Source organism: Panthera leo, chromosome C2 (assembly GCF_018350215.1).
Source record: "Panthera leo isolate Ple1 chromosome C2, P.leo_Ple1_pat1.1, whole genome shotgun sequence".
Lineage (NCBI taxonomy): Eukaryota > Metazoa > Chordata > Mammalia > Carnivora > Felidae > Panthera > Panthera leo.
In genome coordinates this window covers 139,988,001-140,010,423 of record NC_056687.1, presented here as the reverse complement: position 1 = coordinate 140,010,423, position 22,423 = coordinate 139,988,001, and the positions used below count along the sequence as shown (strand labels likewise).

Below are 22,423 nucleotides of genomic sequence, written 5' to 3'. Positions count from 1 at the left end.
CCATCTTCCCCACAAAGTTTGCTCAGGTAATTTCATCTTCCTTCCTATAACTCCTACTTACCTCAGTCAGAACCACACGGCTTAGTACCATAAGCTTTTTGTGTCAGTCTTATCTCTCCAAATGGAACATAAATGCTTAGAAAGCAAGCTTGTGTCTTAATGCTTGTTCTGTCTCCCCTAGCACATAAGGCATATTTATCAGATAAAGAAACAAGCATGGATTACTTTAGTTTCACAATAATAGGTTTATTAATCTGATGTCAACTCAAACCATTAATAATTACTTCTCAAGAGACTGTGAAATGGTAGGTAAAGTGCAAGAGACATTAATTACAAGGTTACTAAGAAAATAGGTATCCCTTATTAACATAGTACTTTCACACTATCCCATATCATAAATGCATTTTTAGCTACCCAGGTAGAGCTGATCAGAAAAGGTAGCCACGTTATGCTTCCAAATGGCATAAATCTTTATTTATACCTCTGATGTATAGGCCCTTTAAGATATACAAAGAACTTACTCTCCTTAGGAGTTACTGATATACAGGTTAGCTTCATAAACAGGGATCATAACCCTCATAGTGCCTGACAGAATGGCTTTTACACAGTAGGAAGCAAATGGGAAACTTACAGTTAACTCCTATCAAAATACTTTAAAATTCTCAACAAATGTTTTAAAATAGTCAGTGGATACCAAAAAATGGCTGGTACTTACACATCTCCAGGAAAGTCATTGTGTATCAATTTCCCATTTGCTATTATCTTAATAGCTATTATCGAAATTGAAATACTTCGGTCAGAAATAACTATAATATAAATGCAGGGTTGCAGGGAAATTGGAAATCAGCAATGACTCATATAAACAAACATTAAATGTTAGGAACTCAAAAATCTTGATCACTCATTCAAATAGTAACTAAGTACCTATTCTATGCCAGACTCCAGGCTGGTTCACATGGTACAATCCCTTGCTTTCACAGGATGAGGAAACCAAGACCCAAAAGAATAGAATTATTTATGCAATCACAGAGAAAATTCAGTGGCAAAGCAGGGTAAAAGCCTACTCATAATTCATGAGTTTTTGTTACAAACCACACTAATATATCTTGCTACTTTTAACATTTTCAAGTAACACATATTTTGATTAAAACATAGATTCCTATCAGAAAAACCTACTAATCTAAAAATTAAATCCACAAAAATAACAGTTTAGACTTGCAAAACAGTTACAAAAAGCTAAAGACTAAGACTTGTGGTAAATGTGAGGCCTCAATCTAAACATCATTTTATTACTATATAGCACTTTTGACTTCTAATGTCATGATTAAAAAATTAATTATGCAAAAATAATAGATTCACACAGTAAACGTCTTAAGTCCCTCCTGCCTTCTATAGAGCTTGCTGGAATGTAGTTCCACCTTCTCCCCACTAGGTCACTGTATTCTAGGTGTGGCACAATTTTGAACCAGCTTGCTTACCTGCAGATACCAGGACAACAGCTGTAAACAAACTCATCTCTTCATCACTAAGTTGGAGGGCATTTAGCTTCTCACTAAATTCAAACATAGAGTTTAGCAGATCCCCTGCTCCCATTGAGTGTAAATCATCGACACTATATTTCTTTCCACTTAAAAAGGTGACAGTACGCTCCTTTGCATCAAATAATGATGCAAACCGTACCATTAAAACCTGGAAAAAGAAAAAGACTTAAGTGTATTTGAAGGAGTACTAAGAAGTAATTCAGTATTCAAGTCAGTTAAGAAACATCCTACATATGGGGTGCCTGGGTGGCTCAGTTGGTTAAGCATCCATCTTCGGCTCAGGTCATGATCTCACAGTTCGTGGGTTCGAAGCCCACATCAGGCCCTGTGCTGACAGCTCAGAGCCCGGAGCCTGCTTTGGATTCTGTGTCTCCCTCTCTCTCTGCCCCTCCCCAGCTCGCACTCTGTCTCTCTCTCTCAGAAATAAACAAACGTTAAAAAAAAAATTTTTTTTTAATGAAAAAAACAGCCTACATATAAAAGAAGATTGTAAAAGAAAAACTTAGCTTATTTTTACCCAAAACCATTTCCTTAAGGCAAATTCTCTACCAAAGCAATAAATATCCGAAGAAGCACATCAAAAAAATTCCAGCCACTAGTGGCAAAACACTTCAGTCCTGTGATAATCTGAAACTCTATTAATAAAAATTCTGAAATGCAAATACAAAATTAAAGTAGGCAATAATGCCAAGAAATCTGAAACTGGGCCTTGGCCAAAGGCATTAAACTTTTTAAACTACCAAGTATATCACATGGTACCTAAATCATAAGTAAAAAGAACAATATTTTAATGCAACACTTGGGGACATCAAAACACCAAATGCAGCCAAGGCAAATGTAGCAGATACACTCTAATTAGACTATTTCAAGAAACCATAACCCAAAGAGACAATACACAAAACTATAACAGAAGTGTTCCAGACACCAAGTCGTAATTCAAACCCAAAACAAATCAGTCAACAACTACTTACCTACAGCACTCCCTCCCCTATAGTAAATGGTGGCATCTATGCCACATACTTCTCTCAAAACCAGAGGGATACTGAACAAATACCTCCCCTTTGCAAATCCCCCAAAGACCTGTTTTACTCAAGACAATCCAAAAGAGAATGAACCTTTTATGAAGATGGCTCTAATTCTATTTTTTTAAGTTTTTATTTATTTACTTTGAAAGAGAGAGCAAACAAGCAGGGGAGGGGCAGAGGGAAAGGGGGAGAGAGAGAATCCTAAGCAGGCTTTGCACCATCAGCACGGAGACCAACGTGGTGGGGCTCAAACCCACGAACCGTGAGATCATGACCTGAGCCAAAACCAAGAGTCAGGTGTTTAAGCCACTAAGCCACCCAAGCGCCCCAAGACAGCTCTAACTCTAGAATACAGCAATCCCAAAACAAAATCACAAGGTGGAAAGAACACTAGTCTTGGAGTCTGGGATCTGTGTTCTGGTCCTGTGTTAGGAATTTATTGGTAATCCAAGAAAAATCTCTTCACCTCTCTGAGCCATAGTCACCTAACCTCAAAAATGAGTAAACTGAACTTCATCACTGACATCCCTCTAAGATTCAGAGTTTAAATCTTAACTCTAATGTTTTCCAAAAATCCTAACCTAATGGTTTTCCTTTTAAACTATACCATAGCTATTTTATTAATGAGTATGCTCCTCCATTCCAGTCCAGGTGCCCCAGAAAATAGGACCTAAGGCAAAAGTTTATGTGGGGTGTGCACTACCCCATGTGAAAAGAGAACTGAGGAAAAAGGAAGTAAGACTAGGAAGGAAAGAGAGAAAATATCAGAGGATGTATTACTGAGCTGGCCACCACTCAATATCATTAACAACTGACAGCTCAGTCTTATGGGACCAGCAGGGAAGAGACAAAATATATCCCCTGGGTCTCTTACCCACTAATTAGATTCAGCCCACTAGACACCACCTTCCCACCCACCACTCTACATTTTGGAGTAATGCTTAGGGAAGCTCTGAGGAAGTCCTGAGGCTCTTCACACCTCAGCAGCACTGGGAAAGCCCTGAGGAAGACAGGTCAGGGGCATCTAACTCAGCACAAAGAAAGGCACTCTGTCCTACTCCAGTTGGCAACAGTGGCTGCCCCGCGCCTGGGCAGAATACATCACAGCAAGAGAAACTGGAGTAGAAAAAGTAGCCACAGATTCTCGATGAGGCGGAGAGGGTATGAAATAGCACATAAGACATGTTTCACCTATCCCCCAAATATTCTACGATCTCCTAAAAGAGAAAAACCACATCCTATTTACTCCTTGTATTCTGTGCTGAAACACCGGGCTAGGCCCGGAGTAGGTATCTAGTAACACTCTGCAGAACCTGCCTGCAGTCCACGCCTGAAAGTAATACTGGATGAAGTCTGTATTCCGGGAATACAGAGCAGTTTTATCTCAAGTCCTAAGAAACTCTGTATTTATCTCATCTCTTCCCAAGATCCTGAGATTGTTATTCTTTTGTTGGCACCTTCAGCCTCTAAACTATAAATACTTATTTAGAAAAGAATGAAAATGTCCATGAGAATAAAATACCACCTACACCCTACATCGATATTCCAGATAAATAAACCTACCTCAAAAGTCCCAGCCTTTAAAAGGTTGACCTGGTCATGCTGAGAGAGATCTCTGAATCCAGGAATACGCTTTGCGAACTCCACAACTTCTTTCACTGCTGGGGTGAAGCTCATTGAAAATTCCTCCCAGATTTCATGCCCAGATTTATGAGGATCCACATATGGAGACTTACTCATTGGACAAACCTAGTATGCACAAAACAGGAAACTTCTTCAATTGTGAGAGGTGGTAAAGAAACTTCAAAAGTAGCATCTCAATCTTTGGAAACCCCAATGTGAAAAGAACTCTCAGACACAGGTGCTATCTACGAATATTAACATTTTCTCTTCTTGCTACTTGCCTTATGTGAGAAAGCCTCATGGCAACCTGGTTTAAGTAGCAATTAACTTACCATAAAAGAGGCAGCCTAAGCTATTTCAAAAAACCTGTTGCACAGGTTTAAAACTTTATTTTGTAACACTGCTGCCACCTTATGCTGGTTTTATGATTTTCAAACAAATTCACACATACTTGATTGTCAATCCTATTCATTAGTGATAGCAGATAATATAATTACCATTTCTTAGATGAGGAAATGAGACTCTAAGCGGTTTAATGATTTATCCGAATACAGCTAGAAGTCACAGGCCTAGAACCCAAGCCCGACATTTACTTAATATTTCAAACTCACTTTTTTCTAAATCACACAATTACAATGTTATAATTTCAAAGAAGGGAAAATAGTGAGATGCCTCACTTTTTTAAAAAGGTCATTGACCATTTATTTCATAAACACTGGTATGACTACTGGCCCCCACTTGTTCGACTAGAAAACAATGATGAGAGATACAAAGGGCACCTTCTAAATAAGGATTGGTGAGGAAAAACTGGGAAGCCAAAGAGAAGAACACTAAAAAGATTATGATGGGAATGCAAGCTAGTGCAGCCATTCTGGAAAACAGTATGGAGATTCCTCAAAAAACTAAAAATAGAACTACCCTACGACCCAGCAATTGCACTACTAGGCATTTATCCAAGGGATACAGGTGTGCTGTTTCGAAGGGACACATGCACCCCCATGTTTATAGCAGCACTATCAACAATAGCCAAAGTATGCAAAGAGCCCAAATGTCCATCGATGGATGAATGGATAAAGAAGATGTGGTATATATATACAACGGAGTATTACTCGGCAATCAAAAAGAATGAAATCTTGCCATTTGCAACTATGTGGATGGAACTGGAGGATATTATGCTAAGTGAAGTTAGTCAGAGAAAGACAAAAATCATATGACTTCACTCATATGAGGACTTTAAGAGACAAAACAGATGAACATAAGGGAAGGGAAACAAAAATAATATAAAAACAGGGAGGGGGACCAAACAGAAGAGACTCATAGAGAACAAACTGAGGGTTATGGGAGGGGTTGTGGGAGGGGGGACGGGCTAAACAGGTAAAGGGCACTAAGGAATCTACTGAAATCATTGTTGCACTATATGGTAACTAATTTGGACGTAAATTTAAAAAAATAAAACAAGGTAAACTTTAAAAAATAGGAAAAAAATAAATAAAATAAAAAGATTATGAAATTCATTGCATACTCTATTAGTAAAATCAGCCTTTAAATTTTTGCAAAATCCATAGGCAATCCAGGAATGGGATGATTCTATAACCATGGAGAACACCACAAAATTAGAACCTAAATGCTTACAGATGTTTCCCTCCTAAGGCAGCCCGTAAGTCTAATAAAACATAAGGTCACTTTTAAGATCCATGGAATCAAATAACTGCAAGTGACAAGAAAATTCTAACAAAAGAATTGGGGTAGAGTCAGCTATTTTGAAAATGAAAAAAGAAGACTTTAATTACCTGGATAGAAAATACCAAGCCTATATCAAAGGACCTAATGGTTTAAACTGGAAATGGTGTGGTACTTCTGTTTTTGATGAAATTTTGGCTGAATATAAATACTGTACTTTCATGTAAACTGTTGTATTTTATTAAAATTAAAAAAAACTTGAATTTTATAAATAACATTAAATCATCTCCTAAATAACACTAACTCATTTCCTAAGATAAAGTCTGAGAAAATCCACAGAAACCAGTGTATTAAATTAAAATATTCCTAAATTTTCAAACAGTAAAACACCTATCCATGTCCTTTACTCAAAACTTTTTGTACTATAATGGTTAAAGAAAACTTCTTCCATAAAAATCAAAGGATTACTGGGGCACCTAGATGGCTCAGTCGGTTAAGTGTCCGACTTCAGCTCAGGTCATGATCTTGCGGTTTGTGAGTTTGAGCCCCACATCGGGCTCCGTGCAGCTCAGAGCCTAGAGCCTGCTTTGAATTCTTTGTCTCCTTCTCTCTCTCTCCACCCCTCCCCTGCTCATGCTCTGTCTCTCTCTCTCTCTCAAAAATGAATAAACTTAGAAGAAAAAAAATTTTTTGAATAAAAAAAAAAAAAATGAAATCAAAGGATTACTAACTTTAGCAAGCTAAATTGATCTGCCCTTTGAGAAAATCCCAAAGCTAGTAGGGTAGTGATTAATCAGAATACTTAAATTTTGAAAGGTATTTCTAAGAATTAAAGGAACAATTCTAAGGGCACCTGGGTGGCTCAGTCGGTTGAGCTTCTGACTTTGGCTCAGGTCATGATCTTGAGATCCGGGAGTTCGAGCCTGGAGTTAGGCTCTGTGCTGACAGCTCGGAGCCTGAAGCCTGCTTTGGATTCTGTGTCTCCCTCTCTCTCTGCCCCACCCCTACTCACACTCTGTCTCTCTCTCTCTCTGTCTCTCTCTCTCTCTCTCTCAAAAATAAATAAACATTAAAAATTAAAAAAAAAAAGGGCCAATTCTACATGACCCACAGTTTACATAAAATCCTAATCCCAATCCTCATATCAATCAAATCACATGCCTGTACCTAGTTCTGTGTGAAATTAGGTCATTCAACAAATGATGTTTATTAGAACTATTTGAACTAAAATACTACACAAAATTGATTGTATAAATCTCAGGTTCTCTGACACCACCTCTGCCCCTCAAGTTGATATATTCCCCCCAAAATAAAAGAAAACCTTCAAAGCTTTCCTTGATGCAAATAGGGCAAAAAAACAAACAAACAAACAAACAAACAGATTTCACTATACCAGATGCATTCTCCCTCCAGTGTTGCACAGGTAACTATTCTTGTTCTCATTCTGAGAAAATCCATCTATCGAAACTCTATCGCATACTCGTTGAGTATAAGCATTGGAGAAGTTCATACAATGTCCATTTGCAATACAAATGGCATGCCCGTTTGGGTAATGCATTATGTTCCTCCCTTTGTACTGTCCATTGAGGTGCTGTTGGCTCTCACTACATGGAAAATGACTGCTAAGCCCACTGCCACAATGGTCATGATTTAAATTATATTGCTCCATGCTCTTGGGAATCCGTTCTCTCTGAGGCTGCATGGTGTCTGCTGAGTTTTCTCGCTGCTCTTGATTATACATAAAGGTATCCTTGTGCGCTCTGGTCACCATGCCAATCACTTCATCCTTTGCAAAATCAGAAGAGGGAGAAGAGCTTTTGATGTTTTCTTGTTCCAGCTGGGGCTTGGGTCGCAGCTGTTCCTGGGCTGGTAAGGCTGTCTGTTCATGATGTTCTAATGTATCATTCTGCAAATGACCACTGAACTGGCTGTTCATCATGGTCTTCATCGCACTTTGCATTTCAATTAGCATCCTCTGTTTTTCGCGCTTAGGAATACGACCAAACCGAACAGCTATTGAAGAAAAAAATATTTAAGGTCTATATTCTAAATAAGACCTGTTTATACAAAAGAATAGCACAAAACTGTCTCTAATAGCTATGGCCTCTAGTGATACAAGTAAAGAGTATCTGTATGTCTCTGGCCCAAATTATTCTAAACTTGCTGGTTATGTTTTTGATACACCATAAGAAATAGAGGGGAAATTTTTTCCATTTTTCTCCCAAAACAAAGCTAAGAGAAGATCTATTAGGTCCTGGGTATTTTATAAGCAATCTAAGAAATCTGAAATTAACTAATGAAAATCACATTGAAGCAGTCAGCATTACTACACAGCACCTATTAATAAGGCTGAAGGCTCTGTTTTTAAGAAGGCACATGGCATTCAGCTACCCACAGACATTAATGTTAATGAAACCTAGTAGGTACAAGCATTCCTTGAACACCTGACCTTTGTCAATTCATTCTGTAACCCTATTCTCAAGACCCAACTATTAAATGGTTTGTTCTCCTTTTCCAGCTTCTTAAAAAAGAAAATCTTTTAAAAAAAATTTTTTTAATTAAAAAAACACAATCAAGAGAAAGGCAGTTATTGAAAACTTGGACTTTAATTGAAATCAATAAAATAAATAAAAATTAAATAATGCATCCTCCATCATTTTAGAGGTGAGTCTTAAAATGTGTCGTGTCTCCAACATTCCTATCCCTGAGGAGTAGAACAGAAAAGCTTTCTAGTCTAATATTTATACAGAGATAATAAAAATCCAATATATCCACCCGGCAAGAAAGCCTTCCTAATCTAATTGTAGCCTCTGACATTATTGCTATAGTGGACAGTTTTATCATGTTCAACGCTCTACCTCTACTCCCTCCTTCACAAATGATTGCCATTTTTATTCTTTTGAGGAAATCACAATATCCACCAACTTTGCATTAATATTTCCAGTAATATAAAAAAAATTTTTAGGCAAATTAAATCCAAAACATCAATTGCTAAAATCCATTACTCACGAAGCTCCTTATTACAAACAGTATTTGTGTAATGTATTAGAGTAACCTAAGGGATTGCTTAAGTGACCCTTCCCTAGATAAATATCAGGTTCATTCTTTGCAATTCTTAATTAATCCTACTAAACTAGTCCCTGGGAAAACCTCATACTCTTCTATTATGTTACTTAGAACTGAATGAGACTATCCAAACGTGATTTCCCTAAGCATAAGAGTCAAATTTCCCAGTGATGTCATCCACAGAAAATACTAATAGTCCTGCAAATTAACTTTTATTTTTTATGGGAATGGATCATGCCAGAATTTAGCAACCACCTCCACTCCAGACCCTACTGTTTCTTTCAATTTTCCATCTCCTTTCAATATATTTAGACCTGTCCCTAAAAGCACATTATCATCTTAGGGCTGAGAAAAGTCATAGAGCTAATTCACATAGGAGAAATGGGTTCCTCAGAAATGCTAAAAAATCAAGGAGAAAGAGCCAAGGATTCCTATACCAAGAAAAACGAATTCTTTTTTAGGAAAAAAGTATTCAAACTGTATACAAAAAAGTCTTTTATAAGAAGCCCCAAAAAGAGAGCCAAAAGCTGTTTCCAGGGTGATAATGCTAAAATTTGACTTTAATGAATTTGGCATCTTACAAGGTATCAAAATGTGTTTTTCTAAAATCTGCTTCACTCTAAGCACAAGAAGGCCACTGGTAACTGGCCTACAGGTCTGGTTTATGCTGAGGAGTAAAAAGCCTAGCTCCATATGTTTTAAGAAGAGCACTCATTAAAGTGGGAACATACCATCTCTCGACATTCCAACAGACAGACACTTCTTGAAGCGACACTGCTGACATCTGTTTCTATTCATTCTCATTATAGAACAGTTTTCATTCTTCAGGCACTTCTTGTACTGGATGTTTTGCTGAATGCTTCTCCGAAAGAAACCCTAGGAACAAAGGAGATGTATTCATTCATTTAAAAACATCCAGATGGGCTCCTTGTACGCACACCCCCTCACAACTAACAAGTATTTCACTAGCTACCTGGGAAATAATTTGCGCTTAGAACAGAGGGGTATAGAACACTGACACACAGAATTTAACTGGATTCTTACTGGTATTAGTAAGCACCTATGCCTACTAGCCCAATAAAACTCTTCTGCTCCTTCCCTTTGGAGAATCTTGGAGCTTGCCAAGCACCTCTTTACTACACTTTATGCTGTTACCAGCCCCTGCCACAAACCACATTTTCCAGCCCAAACTTTAATTACATACAAATCCCAAAACTCTTAAAACATGAATGACTGATTTTTAAAGAGTTGACAGAGAAACGTGTTCCACAGGTGTAATTCCCTCACTAGAACCAAGGATTACTTAGTAGAGCTGGGTCTTTCCTGGATCATTACCTGATGACACCAGCAAAGTCTACTTACAAGTGCCAGATATTTCTGGCAACTTGTTAGCAATAGGTAAGTGTGACACCACACCACCCACAGAGCAACTAATGATCCAAGGAAAGACCGTTCCCAGCTATATGGCTACAAATAACTATCTTTACTACACAAACAGTTTAAGCACATGCTCTGTGATAGGTCTTCCAAGATCTCCAGCTTCGTGTTCCAGGAAGAACAGAAAAGTCAAGAACACAATTACCAAGATTTTAAATTGCAGTTTCCTTGAGTATCATAATTAACCACACATTTCATGAATCTGTTAGTAATTTTGAAATACAACATTTTTACACTTTATTACTTCAATATTATACTTGGATACCAGAATATCTGAACTAGACAAATCTCTAAAAGGGTGTGGAACAATTATGTGTATTTATCAAAGATACACAGACTCATTTGCTTGTACGTTTTGTTTCTCTAGCCGTAAAGTGAGAACAATGACTGCTCTACAATTATTTCACATTGTTATAAAAATTTTAAAAAGAGTAAAACAGTATTTACAGAATGTTTAAAGCAGTGGAAAAATGCTACTTCTATATAAAATACTGACTAGTCTTGTGAAATGACCCAGCCATTAAGGGCTACCAAACTCACAATTCATTCAGAGCCACGCTAGAAAATATATCTTCTTCCATCACGTATATTCATTATCTTGCTCACCCATCATATCTTGCCAAATTGGATTCTTGCTTCTGGCAAGAGCAAATGTCTTGGTCATATTAATTTTTGATACTCAGGAGAAAGAACTGGGCCAGATTTTCAAAAAAGAGGGAAAGATTCCCTGGATATAAGTAGGAGGTACAAACTATCTCACTTGGAATTAGCAGACACTCTAACCAAGAAATATTCACTTGAACTTAAAAATGAGGTTTCCCAAGTAATCAATTTATATTCAAGATTCTTTTAGTCATTTGGCATTACTTCTCAAGATACCACATTTTTACAAGTATTGTAGGAGTTATTCTCAATTGCTAATATCGGACCTATCAGAATGTCATCATATTTGAGGAGACCTATTCAAAGCTTGGTTTAAACTCAGTTCCAACAAGCAGTGCCTTGTCTGTTTTGCTCCCTATTTCCCCACCACCTGGAACAGTGCCTGATGCATTAGAGAATACACAATTTGTGTACTCGGTTTCATAACCTAACTAAGTGAAAGAACAAATTTATTTGGATCAAAATCCTAAAGAAAAAAGAAATACTTTTACTGCTGAATATATTTTTCAAAACAAGTTATGTTCATATACTACCTAAAATGCTTAAAACTGTAAGAGTAGCTGCTGACTTCTCTCATCATCCCAGGTTATCAACTGTGGAAACTGACAAGCCTAACTCCAATTTCTTTATTCCCAGAATCAGTAGCTTACCTTACAGCCTTCACAAGCATGAACTCCATAGTGGAATCCTGATGCCACATCCCCACAGACTTTACACAGTAGAACCATGCCACTAAATTCTAAGACACAAACAGATATAAAAGTATAAAGCTGGAAGAAAAACTTCAACCGTTTGCTTTCTTTCCAACTGATTCCAGTTTATTTTATTCAATTTGTAAGTACTTTAAAAAGATGCAAAATCTACTTTTATAATGCAAAAATATCTTTACACTAAATTACCAAAAGAAATCTTAGTGTTCTTTTAAATCACAGTTTATGGGGGGCACCTAGCTCAGTCGGTTAAGCATCCCACTCTTGGTTTCAGCTCAGGTCATGATCTCACAGTTCATGAGATGGAGCCCCGTGTCAGCTTCTGCCTCTGATAGTGTGGAGCCTGCTTAGGATTCTCTCTCCTCTCCTCTCTGCCCCCCCCCACTCGCTCTATCTCAAAATAAATAAATAAAATTTAAATAAAACACAATTTATGGGACTGCCAGAAATATCTGAGAGCTAGTTTTTTCCTTTCCTGATGATTTTAAGCATACACTGAAATTTTGTTAAGGGTAGAGTTACTTTTACACCATATATGCAACCAGAACTAAAAACAATTCTCCTCAGTAAGAATTAAAAAGTCATACAAAAAGTCAATTAGCAGAAGGTGCGAACAGATGTCTCCACAGGCTGCTGTACAATACTAAGTTCGATTCACCTTACAGGCACCATTCCTCCCCTGTATCAGCCAGTCTTACCTCCACACTCACTCAGGGGTCCAAATTCCACCACTCATTTGGTTATCCCAATGCTGCTTTGTTTTCTAATTCCAAATGTTCCTAGCTCCAACTTCATGAAAGCAAACCCCTTCCTACAACAAGTTAAGTACTCTGTTCTAGAAACCGGATTCAGTACCAAGAGTCCAGAAGAAAGGCAACTGTGAAAATGTGGTAAAAGGAGCTACCCTTGAGGAAACACAGGCAGAGTGCATAACCACGTACCTTGTTCTGTGTCAAGAACGAATTATGACAGCCCTAGGCCGTAACGTTTAAAATCATCACTGATTTCTTCTCTAACTACTAAACTATGATTACCCAAAAGAGGGTGAAATTACACTCAAATGAAAAACTGATCAAATAAGCCCCACCTGCAATTAATGGCACCAACCCTTGAAAACTAAAGTAACTTACTTGTCACTCCACTGTGACTCTTTGTCATCCCCGGTGCACTCGACTTGGTTGTTTTCATAGAACAATCTATTCGATCATTCTTCAGGATGCCTTCAATACTGGAGAGATCACCATTTTTGGGATTTCCGTTGTTATCAGAATTAGAGCTATTCGGAGAAGATGGGACAGAAGAGGAGGAGGACTGGAAACTGTTCTCAGAACCCTCACTGTGACAAGAGGCAGGGCTAGAGGCTGAGCTGGAAGAACTGATATAGGCAATCACACCTCCTAGAAAAAGACGGGAGAATTCAGATTAATTAGATACACAATATGTTTTCTCCTTTTTGAAATCTGAACAGTAAAATCACTAACCTTAGAAACAGGTTGCTGACTAAATGTCAGCTGACCCAAAAAGGAGAAAGTAACTTATTTCCTTATTACCTATTATTAATTCTTCCTGCTTCCACAAAGTTCAAAGAACGTATCACTTCCACGGATTCAAAAAATGAAAAGGCTCTCACTGGCTTAGTTATTCTGAACACAGAAAGATCTGAACCTAAAGCTTTTCATTTTCCAGTTTTTTTTCTAAAAGGAATGAAAAACCTTCCTGAGTGACTACACAGGTTAGAGTGAACAATCTGTTTCATCCATGAAGAAATCTATTTCTGGTCCTCTCTTTGCCTCCTTCATTATACCTTTGTGTGACACAACCCTAGAAACGATGACTTCAGCATTTGCCTCCCCCAGCACTTGGCTAAAACATAGGTTAACCAAAAACAGATGTAATACTTGGAACTCCAGATAATTTATGTCAAAATGGGAAACTTTTCATCCTTTTGCTACCAGAATCTTTGTTTTGATGCTGAAGACTTCTACCACTAGCCACTGATCACCAGTTCCACGCTGTCCCTTCTCCACCTGTTTCTGCCACTAGATTTGCAGACACACTTACCTGTAAACAGCTCTTAAGGAATCCAGACTCGCCACTTGTTCTTCTGACTCGCTACTTACAATAAATGTTAAAGAGGCTGAAAGAATGCATGCTATAAGAGAATAACATTAAGGCTGATGCTAATTCTCTCTCCACAGAGCTACTCTCAAAATACCATTCACAACTTCACCAATATAACCTCCACAACCCCTGTGAAAACTGGCCTTGCCCGCTTAGAGACTGTAAACCTCCCACGTTAAGAAATAAGATTTAAAATTCTTTTTAGGGTATAATTTCAAACATCTTCCTTCAAAGATGCAAAGTGCTGCAAGAGTAATCTCATAGCCAAATATATTATTTTTCCAAGTCACAGGCCAAACAACTAATTCTTATCTCTTCTGCCGAGATCTGTGGTTTCTTTTCCTCTTTCCTCTATCATCAACAAACATTTGTGGGCTTTTTCATTATGATATAAAGGTAAAATTATCTCTTCTATCACTGTCTTGAACTCTTAAACAAACCTACTGTTTACCTGTTTCCATCTCTTTCTCACCTAGACCATAAGCACCTAGGTGCAGGTACACAGTGTCTCTTAATTCTCTATACATGCTTTACAGGTAATAAGCCTGCCATAGATATTTTTAAGACCTACTTCTCTGCCTTTCTGAAGCCCACATTTAATAACATGGACAGATCCCAAACAGCATAAAGCATTACTAGGAAGTCATAAGCAAAACAAGGCATTTCTGACAACAATCTAACTATACAGAGTAATAAGTGGAGAGTTCTACACATTACCTAAGTAACAACTGCAATTTAAGTACTCACTCTGAAATAAAAACCTTCTCTGAGATGTGATTCCCCCATCTTTTTATTTTTAGATAACAGCCACACTTTATAAGTCAAAACACACACACACACACACACACACACACACACACACACACAATATGCTGAGGCCAAACCAATTCCAAAGACAAAGACATTTCCATTTACAGAAAATTTAAAAATGGGCAGAGGAATATTGAGTCACTTTTAGTCTGTCGTGTTGAAATAAGGTACCAGACGTGTAGTTAAGTACCAATTAAACATATCCAGAATGGGAAGCTCCTGAGAAGTAAAGCAAAACCATTACTCTTAGGGATTTTGGTCACAACCCAAAAGAGAAGTTAAAATGGTACCTACTATGCCAGGAAAAACAGAAGAGTTTACTATACACAAATGCAACTAAATGTACTTGAATTTTAAAGACAAAAATATAAATAATGTGGAGAATTCCATCCACTTTTCCATTCACTAAGCACATGCCTGCCATGAGTCTTGAAGTTGGAGGAGTGACTGTTCTTTCTAGACTAACCCACCTCCCAGATGTTCTCTTGGCATGTGCTTATCTTTCCAGAGTGAAACCAGAGCTTTATGATTACTATTAGAGCTGCAATGTGTTCCCCACCTATAAACCAGTCATTCTCAAAGTGTGATCCCTGGATGAAGGGCTTCAGCATCACCTACAAATCTGTTAGAAATCCAAGTTCTCATGTCCCACTCCAGATCTACTCGATCAGAAACTTTAATCACCCTCTTGGTGATACTGATACACAATAAAGCTGTTACACAGTAAAACTGGGACTGTCACAAGCCAATGTCTTTACCTGTGCTCAGTGGAAGAAAATACAACCAAGGGTAATCTTAGTAAGAGAAATTTCATCTACTGCTAATTTTGAAAGCTCCTAAGAAACCAAATATAAAGGAGGAAAGCTTCCTAACTCTGAGTTTATTCTCATAAACTCATATGTAAAATATGTATCATCAGAACAACCTGGTGCTTTTTCAAAACACATGTTTCCAAGGCCCTGCAGAAACTAGAGAAGACCCCTCAGGAATGAGCATTTTTAATTTTTAACAAGTTCCCTAGGTAATTTGTTTCAATGTTGAAGTTTAGGAATAGCTACGATCACTGAATTAAAGCACAAATTGGTTCATAGTTTTTAAAGTTGATGTTTTCATTGACATAACTGCCTAAATACCCTTAATACATTGTGAATCCAGAGAGAAACAATTTTAACTTGGAAAGCTAGCAAACGTCGTATTACTGGGTAAAACCATGTTTTCATAAAACTTTAGAAGTTCATATCCGAAATTCCAAGTGTTAGCAAACTGCTACTTTTTTCACGTGTGTACACCCAGAATTGAATCCAAAGGAAAATATTAGTCTTCAATAAATTCCCAGAGGAAGGTCTCAAAGCTATTTGTCTTATTTAAAGTACTACCACTTTAGGTGGTAAATTCACTTACATCTAAAAATGATGCAAGATGAGAAACTAATAGTTTTCCTTAAAGTAAGACTTTCTTGGGGCCAGCATTTGAGAGAGCCTTGTATGTTCACAAGGTCTTCTGATTACCTCACCTTAGAAATAAATTTGCAGAAATCAGAGCTATCCCTAATGGCTGGGCAATGGAAGGTATTAAAGCACTGACTGGGAAGGTATTGTTATTAACTACACAAAATGCACCTTCCTTTCAAAACCTCCAAAATCAAACCTAAGAAAAATTACTGAGCTAGTATCGATCCAGTTAATATCCAATTCCTATCTTTTTTTTTTTTTAATTTTTTTTAACGTTTATTTATTTTTGAGACAGAGAGAGGCAGAGCATGAACAGGGGAGGGGCAGAGAGAGAGGGAGACACAGAATCTGAAACAGGCTCCAGGCTCTGAGCTGTCAGCACAGAGCCCGACGCGGGGCTCAAACTCACGGACTGTGAGATCATGACCTGAGCCGAAGTCGGACACTTAACTGACCGAGCCACCCAGGCGCCCCTATCCAATTCCTATCTTTAGGGAGTTTAACAATCATTTACAACAAGCATTTGTGCCAGGCACCGTGGTATCAAAGATGACCCATCTAGAAGCAGCTACATTCTCCTAGCAAGACCTTCGACACTGATTTAGCTGTCTTAGCATCTACTCTTGCTACCAGACACCAACCTACTGTCCAGATGGTTAGTAACCCAAATGGGTTACATTTTAATTTCCAAGAGAGTAATACTAATCTAATACTTCCTCAGCCTAACGAAGGGAAGTGAAAACTACAAGTCACAAAGTACCTACCAAATGCCAAGAATAAAATGACACAATTTCATGTCACATTTCAACCTCACAAGAATTAACTTCCATTATCCCATTTTTCACATGAGGAACTTAGAACTCAGAAAGGTGTAATATAAATACAGCTGCTAAGTGGCAGAGCCAGGAGTAGAGACCCAGGCCAGAATACAGACTATCATTTCTTACTGTGAAGACCTGGGCAAGCAAGTCACTTTCGTTGTCTCTAAATCTGAGTTACCTTCTATATAAATGGGCATATCTGCCAGCTTTATTACAAGATTAAAATGAAGTGTAGTGTTCATACAAGGTGATTATTAAAGTGGTTTTTACACATAAGGTTTTTGATGATAATGCAAGAAAGGTAAAATCCCCGAACCAGCAAGTCCCAACACTTCCAGAAACAGGCAGAATGTACTTCTTAGATGCCTCAAGCTAAAATTAGCTGAGACAGTCTTCTCTATTTTTAGCTGGGGAAAAAAAAAAAAAAAAAAAATCCCTGGAGCTGAGCCAGGTTCCCAGGCAAGGGCTTACCCAGTGGTCAACTTCAGACAAGCTAGAAGTCAATATCTAATTTTATACTGCTGGGAAGCACTTACTGTTGGCCATATATTGGGGTTTTCTTACCCCAATTCTAGGCTTGCCCATCACCAAAACCCTCCCACTCCCACTGCCCACCATCCTGGAAAGTATGCTTGGGTTCAACTCCTGACTGTGCCTTGTGACTTAGAATGAAACCATCAAGAAGTTTTAGTTTTCTCATTTTAAAAGTAGGTTACTAACAATTTCTACTCACAGGATGGTAAAATAGATCTAATTGAAGCACTAAACTTCCCATTGTGTCCTGAGTGTCAGGGCTCCAGAGAACAGCATGGGCCCTTCCCTAAAAAGCCCTGTAGACCAACTGAAGAAAGAGCTGTGTTAACCATTCATTCCAGTGCAATGTGAGAGCACTGTTTCATATAAATAACTGTGAACCACTGAGGATCACACAAGAGTACCACAGAAGGCAAAGATCAAGAGGGGCAAACAAAGCTAGGGGACAATAAGTAGGGTCTTGAATTTTCCACCAGCGATGACCCTCTACCATTACAAACCAAGTGGATCCATCTCCTTCACCCCCAAGAGGACAGGACCACCAAGTTGTGCATATACCATCAAATGCTATGTGGACTTAAACCTAATAAGGCATAAAGTAGCTTGTGCTCCCCAAGTGGACTTTCTGGATTCAAAATCTGGCTCCATCACTTGCCTGGATAAGTTAATTAACTACAATCGACCTAGCCCTTCATCTTCAAATGGTGACAACAGTACCTTCATAAAATTAACATGAGGTGTCAAAGTAGTAACATATGTAAAGGACTTGGCACATAGTATGTACTTGACATTTACTGGTGATTATTATTTTACCATCATACTGAAGAGTTCAATCAGAAGTGTTCAAAGAAAACTAACCCTCCCTACCCTTTCTTCTTTCCTTTAATTCTGAATGTGGTATATGGACCCAGTGGTTTCCCTGTAGGTTATTTCTACACTACCTTCAGAATCCCTTAACTCCGTTGACTAGTCAAGCAACCTCCTACTTCCGAGTCTTCCCATGATCTTGATTTTTCTCTCTCCAAGTGACTTCTTTCCCCTTACCTCTCTCTGACATTTTCTTTCTAACTTAGGAGAAATACAGATTTGTAAAAACAAGAATGAACCATGTGGGAATGTTTTCCTAATTCTTAAAATGTGAGCTACAGCCAAGGTTATGAAGTTTGTGCAGTGAGTTATTTAAACCTGGTATACTCACTCAGGATCTGTGACAAAAACGTATGGAGTCAATTTCTGCCACTTCACTATTTCCCATCTACATTAGTCACAGATAAGACAGAGACACAATATGTTATGAATTATAGGACAGTTAGATGAAATGGTCACTAGTTGAACGTGTATTGTACTGATACGATCATGTCAAAAAGGGATGGGTCAAAGGTGTGCCACACAGCACTCGATTTGGCTCAGCCCTGGTCAACATTTACAACCTGAAGGAAGTTAAAGGGAAAACTTATCAATTCTCCCTCTCACAGATATATGGCAGAAATTGTTAGTATACTGGATAATACCTTGAGAAAGGCTGAACATGAAGCCAAAAGGAACAAGAGAAAATAAGGTCACTGCAAATTCCTCAACTTCAGGTCAATTATCTGCACAACGGAGGAAACCTAGCTTCAAAACAGTTCGCGTGAAAAGGTTCTAGTTTACTGCAAGGTTACTGTGAGTCAGCAAAGCGAATAAGCCACAAAAGCTCAGCCTGCCAGAGAATTCATTTGCAGCAGAATCCAAAACTCGGAACTTGGTAACGTTCCAACCGTTTCCGCAGGAGGCTATTCACTACTGGGTACTACAGCCCAAAGGGCAACAAGGATGATGATCAAAACAACACAGAGCAAGGACCAAGTAATGAGAACTGAAAATGGAGGGAGTGGGGTGGTATGTTGACTGGGGTGGTTGGTATGTTCAACAGTCACCCAAAGGAAGTTTTATTATTTGTAGCTCTGAAAGGCAAGATTCAAATCAGTGATACTGTTCCAGGAAGGTTCAAACCAGACAAAAACTTTCTAGTCACCTGAGCGAGCCCACCTTATGAGGCTGCAAAGCTGGAAAAATTCATTCAGGCTAAAGGCTGGCTTAAAATAAATTCAATCTGGTAGTTTCTAAATTCTTATCAAGCAAACGCTGAATTCCATTGAGTTACCCAATTTTTTAAAAAATATCCTCAAAAGGTAAGCAGACTCAGAGGTAATTAAAACACAGAAAACACTTTATTTCTACTGTTGGTGGAAAACTCAAAACACGTTGGTCTTCGAGGCATGGGTTTTAGCGCACATAATAACTTAAAAAATATAAACTGGCTTCTTCTGTAACCTCACCGGCTTCAGGCGTGAGGGTCATCATTGAGGGCAGACACAAGGCCAGAAGGGAATACGGTATTGTTCTCTGGCATTGTAACAGGAAATGTAACCAAAATACTGATAAAGCCAAATTCTGCTTCTCAGGTTCAACAAAGGTCGGCAACCAATGGGTTTAAAAAAATTAACTGAAATAAACAATGACCAGCCTTTCATAAAGTCTGGGACTCACTTAGGATCACCTGAGTCATCCTGACCCTACGTGATCTGAATGATAAGCTATGGGTGTGATCTATAGGCTCCCAGCCCTAGGGGATCTTCGAGACATTTTTATGACTTAGGGTGTGTAAGACAGGTCACGTCCTAGAGCAAACCATTTTTCTTGGAAATAGTGAAGCAGCAGCACAAGGGCGAGTGCCGTTCCAAGCGCACGGCGTTGCTCGACATCGAAGCACCTCGGAGCTCCTTTAAGGCGTCTCGCGTTGGGAAGCACGAAGCCTTCCCCGAGGAACCTTTCTCGGCCAACGGTGCGCCCTGACCCCGCACTTCGTCCTTAGCATCCGCAAGGTCTGCTGCGGGTGCGTCTGCCCGGCCCCGGCTCCGCGCGTCGGGGTCACCTCCCCGACGCGAAAGCGGCAGCGGGGGCACTGCGGCGTCCGCGCCCGCCTCGGGACCGCCCGGGCGCGAGGTTCACCGCACGCGCACGCGCGGCCTCCTCCGCAGTGTGCAACCCCGCGGGGGAGGAGGGAATCGCGGCCACGTCACAGCCCGGAGGGTTCCAAGGGGGCGGGGCCTCCCGGAAGGCTGCGGCACTCCCCGCCGGCGCGCGCGCGCACCCGCCCCCACGTGTCCCTGCGGCCCCGGGGAATGTGGGTCACCGAGCCGAGCGGCCTCACGTGTCCCCGCCCGCCGCCGCCGCCTCAGCGCCCATTATGTAATGCCGCGTCACGCGCCCGCCCAGCCAACCGGCGCCCGCGCGCCGCCGAACGTAAACACAGCGCGCACGTGGCTCGCGCGGCCGGGCCATGTGAGGGGGGGGCCGGGCCGGCGCCGCCGGGCCGCGCTGCGGCGTTGCAGGGAGCTAGGAGGGCGGCCGTGGAGCGGCCCCGGGGGCGACGCGGGAACCGGGCGCGAGCCAGTACGCACCGCGCAGCAGCCCACCCTACCAGCCCTGGGGCCGCCCCCTGCCGCCGTCCCCCGAAGTGCCCCAGCGGGCTCCGATCGCCCCTTCCGCCGTGCCCCCAACCTCCGCAGTCCTGCTCTTACCCGCATTCACCTCCATGGTGCCCTCCGGGAGGGGACAGAAGCTGCCCGCTTCCCGCAGAGGTGGCAGCGCCGCCTCCGCCTCAGCGCCGCGCCGCCCCGGGCTGGAGGCAGCGGTGGTCGCGGAGCCCCCTCATGGGCAGGGCGGTCGGGACGCCCGGAACCCGGGCCCCGCGGCCGGAGAGCGGGCTGCAGTGAGAAAGGGCGGCGGCGGCCGGCGAGCGGCGCTCCTCGCGGAGTCCCTGACAACAAAAGCGGCGGCGCGGCGGCTTCCTGCAGCCAGCGCACCGCGGCGGCGAGGGCGGCTGACGGGGAGGGCAGCTGCGACCATGTGACCCGCGCACACACCCCCTCCCTCCGCCCGCCCCTCTGCCGGCCGCAGCGGCGACTCCGCCCCCTCGCTGCCGTCTGCTCTCGCCTTCCCTCGTTTCTCGCTTCTTTCCTTCGTCCCCCTACCCCCCTTCCCCATTTCCCTCCCCAGATCCTTTCTCTTCTTTCCCCTCTTCCCTCTCCTCCAGGCTGACCTTCCCGCCACGGATTGGGAGCACCCCCCCCGTTACGTCCCCCTCCTAACCCCCCACATGACACTTCGGGTCACCTCCCGATTGCTACCAAGGGCCGCCCCGAGGCGCGGAACAGACCGGCCTTTCCGGACCCGGGGCCTCACCTCCCTACAGGTCCTGCTCTCTCACCCGACAGCCCGTTAAACGCTGCAGTCTTTGAGGGTAGATCCCATTTTTCTTCACTCTGCACCCCCTGGGTTATTTCTTCCAATCGCATGGCTTAAATGGACCTGTGTTCTGAGGATTGCCAGATTTACACTTCAAACCGAGACCTCTCTGAGCTCCAGATTTCTACTTTCAGCAACCCATTTGATTATGCCAGCTTGATGTTCCTTAAGCATCTTAAATTTAAGGTGTGGACAGGTGTATGCATGTGTCAGAACTCAATGCACACTTATGATTTGTGCATTTCACCTTGTATGTAAATTTTATGTCAAAAGAAGAAACTGGAAATAGATGACATGTGTGCTGAAGTATGCAGAGGGAGGCGCATTGATGTCTGCAATTGAAATGTATTACAACAGTAAGATGGGCTGACGGATGGAGGCATAGATAAAATGTATAGACGTATATTAAGATGTTAATTGTAGATGTTATATATGGGTAATCCCTGTAAAATTGTTTTCCAGTTTGTTGTTTGAAAATGTTCAGTAAAGGGCGCCTGGATGGCTCAGTGGGTTGAGCGTCCAACTCCTGGTTTGGGTGCAGGTCATGATGCCGGCATGGGGGGTTTTGAAACCTGCATGGAGCCTGCTTGAGATTCTCTCTTGCTCTCTCTCCCTCTGCCCCTTTCTCTCTCTTTCTCAAAAAAAAAAAAA

General features: G+C 40.9%; 1 protein-coding gene across 4 annotated transcripts in view; it reads right to left on the bottom strand.

The window, feature by feature from the left end:
• NR1D2 (nuclear receptor subfamily 1 group D member 2) overlaps positions 1 to 21,338 on the bottom strand; it is a 29,663-nt gene extending 8,325 nt beyond the window's left edge. The window contains exons 1-7 of one of the 4 annotated variants that reach the window (XM_042903305.1): positions 21,046 to 21,338; positions 12,876 to 13,142; positions 11,686 to 11,774; positions 9,667 to 9,811; positions 7,263 to 7,882; positions 4,130 to 4,315; positions 1,479 to 1,689 (exon numbers count right to left, since the gene is read on the bottom strand). In XM_042903305.1, the coding sequence (XP_042759239.1) occupies positions 1,479 to 1,689; positions 4,130 to 4,315; positions 7,263 to 7,882; positions 9,667 to 9,811; positions 11,686 to 11,774; positions 12,876 to 13,142; positions 21,046 to 21,061 (1,534 nt within the window). In that variant the 5' untranslated portion in view covers positions 21,062 to 21,338. Of the gene's footprint in view, positions 1 to 1,478; positions 1,690 to 4,129; positions 4,316 to 7,262; positions 7,883 to 9,666; positions 9,812 to 11,685; positions 11,775 to 12,875; positions 13,143 to 20,153; positions 20,671 to 21,045 lie in introns of those variants that run through there. The other 3 variants (XM_042903304.1, XM_042903307.1, XM_042903306.1) reach the window with 3 other exon arrangements.
• Positions 21,339 to 22,423: the final 1,085 nt, after the last annotated feature.